Genomic DNA, 9,512 nt, shown 5'->3' with positions numbered 1-9,512 from the left:
TAATACGTTTTTCTATCCTGTTTTCCAATGCTTGTGCACAAAATGTTTCTGCCCGGCACTTTGGTCACTTTCCGTGCTTGGATCTTCTTTAAACTTTGCCAAAGAAAAGACCATATATATGTCCAAGATGTGCATATTAAAATATAACGTCTTTCTGTTATTTTAAATATTTATAAGAGGTAATTAAACTTTTTGCTTGTTCTAAAGGGTCCCAAACTAGCTACAACTAAGTTAAATGCAAAATTACATGTAAATGCACAAACAGTTTTCGGCTTCGACCGGTGAAATTACGCAAACTAGGCGAACTAATAATGCACTGACTTCCACAGGGCCGCGTTCTGTAGAACTATCCACATTACCCTAATCGAAACCACTGCAGTCTTTGGTTTGAATCCTTATGTTGTCAAGTGATTTATTATTATTATTATTATTATTATTATTATTATTATTATTATTATTATTATTATTATTATTATTATTATTATTGTTGTTGTTGTTGTTGTTGTTGTTGTTGTTGCTGCTGTTGTTGTTGTTATTTTTATTATAATTATCATTATCATATTATACTCATTGTTATTGTTATTAGGTTTACTCCATTAATATTTATATATAAAAAAAACTTTTTTAAATTCAGCATCAGTTCACATTATGTTAATGAGAAAAGCCTTGTTTTGTTTAACAGACAGAATAAGTCTAATTACTATTAATATTGTTATCTTGAAATCTGCCATTGTTATTGACACAAATTTTGTCGATCCAAATTAATGATTGTTTTTTTTTTTATATAGATTTTTTAAATGGTTTAAATATTTTTTATTTTGACTTCCCTAACAATATGCAATTTAAACGGGGTTTAATAGGCCTTTTAATAATTTCAGTTGATCAGTTGATAAAAATCCATTAGTATGGATTATGTATAGATACAATAGCCATACATACCCATGTACTAGGCATTCAGAGACGATCTGGCGTTTATTTGTTGTATAAAACCTGGATGTTACAAAAATATGTGCTTTATTTTCCGTATTTTGTATTTATTTTTTGGTACGCACAGCAACAATATATAACAAAACGTAGGCCTAGGTAAAAAAAAAAACATAGAGGACATTTGAAACCCAAAATAAAAGATCGCCCATCATGGGTCTCGGAAAAACCTGGGCATTTTCCCATTTTCCCTTTTTCTTAATTGCATCGTTTTTTAAAGGTATTTAGAGTTCTTCCGCTCTACAACAACTCTGTCTTCACTTACATCACCAACTATTTGATAGATATTTTTTCTTGCTCACAGCCAAACATTCCTTATTCTCTTCCACAGCCACCATTTCCAGATAAAAAATAACATAGTTCATAACATTTTTCTAATAAAATAAAATCAATACTACACCGTTGTTGATATTTATTATAGTATAAATGGTTCATAATATCACATAATTCACAGTCTTAGAAAATATTAGGCCTACTTATTAATACATTCTCTTTATATCTATAAATTAAATTAAATACCCATATTAATGATTGTAACATGTACAGATAATGTTTGTATTGCATTTGCAAGCCGCTTTTTATTAAACCAAGGAGATTTACAGCTACATTTTAGAACTTCCACGAACATATTAATGCATAAGTACTTTAAAAATTGCATGTTTTAATACTGTGTGGCGGATAAGAAATCAAAATAAGATTTTAATAAACATTTGTAAATGGTATTTTGGAGGCCTATTCTAGTGTGTGTGTGTGTGTGTGGCAAATCAAAACTTTCAGTAAAATCTAGGTCTTCTAATTATTCGTTATATGATGCAATATATTCCAGAACAGAAAATACGAAATAAAAAAACAAAATATGAACTTAAATTACTTAATAAATACACATATTTACAATAGCAAAAACAATAACCATTTAAAAAAAAATTACATATTATAGATACACTGCTTAAAACAGATTTGAACATTCTTGAGATAATGACAAGATATTCAGCAAACACAAACAGCCAATTCTACCTAAGTGATCAGTTTCGGTGACAAATAAATGCTGATACACTTCTCTACTGGTGACAGCACCAGTCATCAATCATCTGATCAGAATCCTCTAATCAGGTTTGGTGAGGTGACGGCATCATGAATGGTGATGTCGCCGAAACTGATATTTATCAGATCTATTAGGTAAAATCGGGTGCCACAAACAGTCTAGACGTCTGAATTGCCTGCTAATTTTCTATCATTTTCCATGACGCTGAGTAACCCTTTTTATTGATACTAGCATCGCTGACAAATGTCACTTCAACCATATTTCCTTGAGAAGTCCATTTCTTCGGCATTTCTGCAGCCGTGCAAATCTTGTCCGTTACTCCAGTCGTTACATCATAAACCTTAGTGAAAAATACACGTGTTTATTAACAGAATGTTCATAATTTGTTATTTATGCATGCATGTATGTTAAAAGAAGCACATTTAATGTTTTAGAAAAAGTACATTCTCTATAATTCCTGCATGTACATGTATACATGTATATACTACATTAAAGAAACCTATCTAGTGTAAATTAATCCATAGGTTTCGGTTTGAAGCTAATTCCTAAGATAAACTAAATCATTATATATTATATATATACATACATACATATATATATATATATATATATATATATATATATATATATAATATTATGACCATATTATGGTCTTAACTTATTCATGGAATGCGTGTGTGTATGGTTGCACTAGACTAAAGATGTATTTTACATAAAATTCACGAGTGATTCACGTTATGTGGACCGTACAAATACAAGAATGATATAGGATTATTAATGGATATTTCAACCGCTCTTATAGTAATGCTCTTGTAACTGACTCAGCCCGCATTTGTTGTTTGCCTTTAAATAATTAGAAAGAGAGAACAAACCTCAATATAATCGAAGTTACAATCTGTTTCTTCTTCGATTTCTAGTTCCTGGAAGTTGATTTCTATATACGAATTATTACTTGATGTGCTGTCAGTCACTAAAATATTCTTACAAGTGACGTCATTTGGGTAATTATTTGGATATAGTGGAGATGAAATGTTTCCACCTGAGCCTTTCAACATATTGTTGCAAGCTGGAAATATAAAAGGAAATTACACTTTGAAATAATATTTTTGTAAAACTTGACACTATTATTAATTAATTATTTTATTTATTTATTTAAGCTATTTATGTTAGTGTTGAATTTATTGCATTCAGATGAAAGAAGTATGATCAGTAAGATCATAATCCTACCATAAGCAAGAGGACAATCGTCAACTTTACAACCAATTTGGCTGTCCGGTTTGCTGCCCTCACACTGGCTTTCATCAATAGTTTGTAAGTCCGATTTCTGCCACCTGCAATCTACAGTTCTTGATTGTATACCGAATCCACACGAAGCAGAGCACTGGAATAGTATCGAGTTGAGGGTGATGAAGTATTATAAAACAAATGAATATAAATACAAATTTTTACTCAGAGTTGTTACCTTGTGATTTATTAACCATACATCGAGGATGCATTAGCTGGTAGGCGTGAATTCTAGGGCCCTCTTTATTTTATACTTTAATTACGTATGTTTAACATTATAGGTAGTTTTCGCCGCAAGAAGTTAAGCTTAACTTTAACGTTACTACCCAACATGGAACCCGATAGCTCCGCCTGTTTTGTAAACAAATCGAAATACACATGCGCAAGCCCGTAACTAACGTACGTCGAGCAGCTAAAATCCTGAAATTAACGTAAGCACAACGCAAGATGAATACATTATGACGTCATCCGTTAACGTTAAGGTTAACGTCGTGCGGCGAAAACTACCTAGTATCAAATTGATTAATGTAGTCTATTTTGAATTTTATGAAAACTTTCATTATAGATATTAGTATTATTGAATGGATGCCTCACCTCTGACCATTCTGTAGAAACCCAGTATCCATGGCAACGGCCCATATCACATTCACGAGTATCAGATGGTATGATGTCAATATCACATTCGGTACTAATTTCAGTCGTTGCTACGCCCTCAAAATAGTAGCAGACAATTGGTCTTCTCTGGTGGCCTAGACCGCACGTGACGCTGCAATCGCTCCATTTGCCAGTGGACCAGAATGAGCCTCTGAGAACACTGTATTAACAAAAAAAAAAACCAAAAAAACTATATAGTATACTATACTATATAAGATGTGTATAAGAGACAGTTTATAATCTCTGTGAGAACGTTATTGTAATTTTTCTACGTCATCAGTGTCACAATTTGTTAAAATGACCTAGTATCATTAAAGATATTGTTGACATCAATGCTATTAATGTTTCTTCTTTTTGTAGTGATTACCGTGTAAGGAGGTGAACTAATGTTTAAATATGCTATAACAGCATGGTGGTCTGAAGGAAGACCATGACGCAATGAAATATTAAGCACAATGTAATCATCAAGATGAGTGAGAATAAGGTCAAGTATATGACCCTTGATATGTGTTGGACCAGCGACATGCTGGAATAAACCAAATGATTTAGTTATTTGAGAGAATTGTTTCGCCTTAACATTATTTAGTAACTCTACGTGGAAATTAAAGTAACCAATTATCATAAGTTTAGATGAAGACATAACTAACGATTCAAGGAATGTGGAAAATTCCTCAAAAAAATATGGCAGAGATTAGTTTGATTTTTTAGAAGGTGGGGGAAGATATATGATAACAATTGTACACATATATATCTTAAATTCATGTCTAGGTCGCCTATTAAAATTAGATAACTTACCTGTCATCTTCGCAATTATTGATGGCACAATCCTCGGTTTCTTGGGGGCGTTGGTCTGCATCACAGAGATCATCAGATAGCGGTTCGTTAGTTGATGAGTCCACGCAAACAACCTGCCGCCTTCGAACACCACCACCGCATGTTCTTGAACACTAGCATTACATGAGATAGAATTGCACATAGTGAGGTAGTTTCATAATAATGGATGGATTTATTCAGTGCAATCACCAAGGATAACCCTCAAAAGTCTAAAGAATATTTATTTCTAGTGGAGTCATTCTGGTGGTGATTGGGCAGTACACCGAAAGACAATCCTCTTCTCTTTCCGAAGAATGACTGCGTTCTTAATGTGCATATATGCCATGATGCACACAGTACCAACGGCTTAAACGTCTCATGCGAAAGACGGTGCACTATCGCAACTTGCACTTTAGCCCACCAGCTGGAATACAAGGAGAGCACCGATATATGGGAATTGAACCGGTAACTACTCACAATGTCTACCACCAATTTAGTGGTTTGAGCCAAAGCTGCTCTCTCAAATAATATTATTGTTATTAGAGAATAGAATCAGATGTTAAGTTTTGTAGGCAAGTATGGACTTAATGAAATTGAGTTAAACTAACTTCTTCAAATCCAGTTGTAGACCACTCAGGTACTACAGGTGCGACAGTGCCAGGACATTCATTAGCGTTGCAGGCCGTGGTATTATCTGGTCGAACTTGTTTAGCTGCGTAACAGTGCTTTTCGGCGATCATAACAACCATGTTGCTGCGGTAGTCCACACAGAGGACGTAGCGCGTCTTTTCTCTACTTGAACAGTCGCATTCTCCATACTGACCGACGACAAATGTAGGCCTAAAGGTTATAAAAAAAATTACACTTTTATAATTTGATAGTGGCGACAAACAAATGCTGAAGGACGGTAATGGGCTTAGGAAATTATGCATTAACTATATTATGATTTAATCACCTTAAAATAAGCCAACTAATAAGGTTAGGTGGATCTCACCAAACAACACAGCTTATTCTATAAAATTATGTTGAGTATTGTACTAATTTTAATAATCTCATTAAACAATTGTTGACGCATTTGTACATCAATTTTAAACAGTCTATGGCACTGCTATTATGGTTAGTGAACCGGACTAAGCCATGTTTACGTATGTCATTATCAGTCTCTCCCGATTCAAATCCAACTCGCACCAACGCAGACCACCGTTATATATAGAACCGAAAAGGGAAAAAATAATATTTTGTAATTGAAAATGGTCCACACAAAACCAAACGCAGACGGACAGACAAAGACACTACAAACGATTGGAGAATATGATAAATATTGAAAAGTGTGTCATCGCAGTTAAAGAAATGCAAAACTGTTGTGCCATATTAAAACATTTTATAGTTAAACAAACATACACAATGATATAAACGTATAGGAGGATGAAACAAATTTAAGAAGTAATACAGTATTGGGAGTCGAAAATTAGAACCAATCATAATAAGGTAAAATCTTCAATAAGAGCTATATAATACTCTTATGTTTGACCAGGCAGGTCACAATCTTGTATTCCAAGATGGTGGCTAGTCAACATGTTCGAAAAAAAAAAGATGACACCAATGTTTATCTTGTTCAGTATACATTTTGAGTCGGAAAAGCGTTGATTCCATAAAATAACATGAATGGCGAACATGAGCCTTTTTTTAGACACGTGCCCCTGTACTACTAATACACGAAATTGTTGTGATAAATACTCATACTTAATTATCATAGACTTTTCTTATTTATGGATCCAGATGAACTTATTCTAAGATATTCATACTTAATTGCAACAAATAAGTTCAACAAGCGTGCAATTGATTAAGGCAAAACTATTTAAATAAAAATGTATGCTTTTAATATTGACTTCAGATTTTTGCTTGGTATGATCATTGGAGAGCTTCATGGCATGACAAATACATTTCTCTTCAAAGAAATCATGGAGTTACGACGTAAATATTTTTTTTCTAAAAAATTCTAAAATTCCTACAAAGTATTGAGGTGTCTCTAAACACTGAAAAATGGAAGTTAAGGTCGGTCGGTCGGCATTTTTTGTTTTTTACTTTTGCTATTCCTATATATTTTGGTAAAATGATAGCCAATACCAAAAGTATCAATCGTTTATTTAAAGCCAGAACTAGAAATGTAGTCTTTTTGAAACAGTGATTTTAAATATAGTTTTTGCCAACCTTAAATTTTCAAGATCTTTTGCTCGACAGAACTTGAGCAACACAAAGAATTATTTTGGCTTGTATACATAATATATATCTTTGTCTGTTTTAGTCATTAGTTATTCTAAATTAAACAACTAAACTGAAGTTAAGCATTATCTACACAAAATACCTTTCAATTGAAGGATCAGCAAAGTATTCTGTGGTTGTTTCATCGTTGATGTACACAGTTGTCTGCTCATATACTAAGGTAGTAGATGGAGCAATGGTCGTCGTGATTTGTATCATTGTAGTCTGTATGGGAGCCGTCACAGTTGTCCGTGCAACTGTTGTCATGGCATCAGACTCAGCAGTTGTTGTCAGGATGGAACAGGGTGGAAGACCTTCACATACGACGATTTCCTCAGGTTTAGTTCCTGGACAAAGACTGTCATCTACGTGCGTATGAACACCATTGAGTGTGTGAACACATAGTACACGACGTGACTTGGTAGCGTAACCACACGATGCAGAACACTGTAAGACAATAGTTGATGAAAAACCCTATGTCATAATCTTGTTTATAAAATGTGTTCTGAAGCGACCAAATACATATAAGATTAGTAATTAGATTGAAAATACAATGTTAGATTAACCAACAGCCTGAACATGATATTTATAACTAAAATTAATAATAAACAATTTCCACTTTTAAAAATGAGTTGTCTAATACAAATTGGTCTGATCAATAAAATAATGATGACCCAAACTCTTCCTTTACCTTATTTAATTATAAAATTACTCGTCTTACAGAAACTAAATTTTTAGGCATTACAATAGACTCTAATTTGAATTTGAAGCCCCATATTAATCATGTAGCTATTATAATTCCTCGAAATTTAGGAATGATAAACAAATTAAAGCTTTATCTGCCGTCCAATATTCTATTAATTTTATATAACATTCTTATTTTACTGTACCTTTCTTACTGTAATTTTGCATGGGCAGAAAATACAAACAAATTCGAATCATGTCCTATATGGAAAGTCCAAAATATGACAAGCTCTTTCTCCTTCAAAAACGTGCTTTGCGTATTTGTGCACATGCATCATATAGGTCCAATACTAAACTTTTATTCTATAATTTTAAAGTTCTTCATATTTATGACCTCAATAAACTTCAAATAGCTATATTTATGTTTAGATTATTTAAATAAACTTCTCAATTAAATGATTTATTTACATCAGTTTCCTCTGTTCACAATTATCCCACAATATTTTCTACGAACAACATTTCTTCAACATTACCGTGCAATTCACAACTTAGACGGTTTTCAATTTTCAATGTAGCCCCTGAACTTATTAAAAAACCATCCATCACCAGCTTTAAATTCTTCTTTAAAATGTCTCTGATCTCGTCATATGGTGCGTAATACCAGGTATTTATTTTCTAATTATTTCACTGTTTTCTAATTGTATATTATCTAATTGTTGAATCAGTTAGCTATACTGAATAACTTTCTTTTTGAGAACTAAATTTACATAATTTTTATTATTTGACTTTTTTAAATACTGCAAATTATTATTATTATTATTATTATTATTATTATTATTATTATTATTATTATTATTATTATTATTATTATTAGGCGTATTATTATTTTGCTTTTTGTTAAGGGGGCTATTAACCTAAAGATCTGTGCTCCGTGCAGCACACGATTTTATTATAGCCTCCTCCACATATATTTTATATGTTCATGTTATTTGTAGAAAATAAAAGAAATCTGAAATCTGAATTATTTTTGCGTTGAACTTACTACTGAAAACGATCCGTTGAGATATCTGACTACACTTTCAGATGGAGGAGTTGGTGCTGCTGTTGTAATTGTCGTCGTCGGGGTTGGATCACACGGCTGCATGTTACATGCTTGTGCTGATATTGGCGGCTCAAAACCTCTATTAGTACAATCCTCCTCCTTCGACTGGTACGCGTAGACATCATCTCTTCCCACGCAAATGATTCGTCGAGTTTGAATTCCTCCGTCGCATGGTGCAGAACACTACAAAAATATGGGAAAGTTATTTATCATCTGTTTCTTTTCACCAAGAGAAGTATGTTGCTTGGTAAAACAATAATACCTCCATGGTACAATATGAATAGATTGAATGAAGTGTGTAGTGAATTTAATTTTACGCGTACTCATTTAACAGAGAGTTGAGTAGATTGTGTATGTTTCACATTTGTTGAACCGAACGTGACTACATAGCAGCCGTAAAGAAGAGGCGCTTGGTAGATACATGTTCACATCATTCCACAACAACAGAGGCTGAACCGTAACATCGGGGTAAACCCATACTCTTCCAAAAGATGCAATGGGTTCTTTTAAGTGCACACGAGCCAAATGTATACACTGGACCTCCATTTTCCGAGAAGACTTGATTCTACCAACCGAACAATGGGCGAGAAGCGGCTGGAACCAGCTGTAGCTAGCGGCGCCCATGCCTTGCCGCTCGGCCACTCGACTCGCCTAATATATGTATATATGAGTAATTTCACAGTAAAT

The 9,512-nt window shown here is 33.3% G+C and overlaps 1 protein-coding gene across 2 annotated transcripts; it reads right to left on the bottom strand.

The window, feature by feature from the left end:
* Window positions 1–1,010: 1,010 nt before the first annotated feature.
* LOC117114721 (papilin-like) lies at window positions 1,011–9,023 on the bottom strand. Of its 2 annotated transcripts, none has more exons than XM_033258412.1 (8): window positions 8,766–9,023; window positions 7,143–7,486; window positions 5,386–5,617; window positions 4,760–4,911; window positions 3,905–4,115; window positions 3,254–3,407; window positions 2,899–3,092; window positions 1,011–2,366 (listed from the first exon to the last, which is right to left on the bottom strand). In XM_033258412.1, the coding sequence occupies exons 1-8, from the start codon at window positions 8,865–8,867 to the stop codon at window positions 2,205–2,207; spliced, it is 1,551 nt and encodes a 516-aa protein (XP_033114303.1). In that variant the 5' UTR covers window positions 8,868–9,023; the 3' UTR covers window positions 1,011–2,204. The 2 variants fall into 2 exon arrangements, with proteins under 2 accessions (XP_033114303.1, XP_033114302.1); XM_033258411.1 differs by having other exon boundaries at window positions 1,354–2,366; window positions 3,905–4,124.
* Window positions 9,024–9,512: the final 489 nt, after the last annotated feature.

This window comes from Anneissia japonica, unplaced genomic scaffold (assembly GCF_011630105.1).
Source record: "Anneissia japonica isolate Jap-2015-1 unplaced genomic scaffold, ASM1163010v1 scaffold2713_len195869_cov164, whole genome shotgun sequence".
In the NCBI taxonomy this organism is placed as follows: domain Eukaryota; kingdom Metazoa; phylum Echinodermata; class Crinoidea; order Comatulida; family Comatulidae; genus Anneissia; species Anneissia japonica.
Note: the sequence above shows the minus strand (reverse complement) of the source record. Positions and strands in the feature narration are given on the sequence as shown.

Excerpts from the sequence above, each read along its gene's own strand:
- LOC117114721 (XM_033258411.1), bottom strand. The coding sequence starts at position 8,867 with ATGCAGCCGTGTGATCCAACCCCGACGACGACAATTACAACAGCAGCA. Across the intron at positions 4,912-5,385 it reads CTACAACTGGATTTGAAGAA|TGTTCAAGAACATGCGGTGG; the intron begins GTTAGTTTAACT and ends ATGTAATGCTAG. Across the intron at positions 3,093-3,253 it reads CGATTGTCCTCTTGCTTATG|CTTGCAACAATATGTTGAAA; the intron begins GTAGGATTATGA and ends TTATATTTCCAG.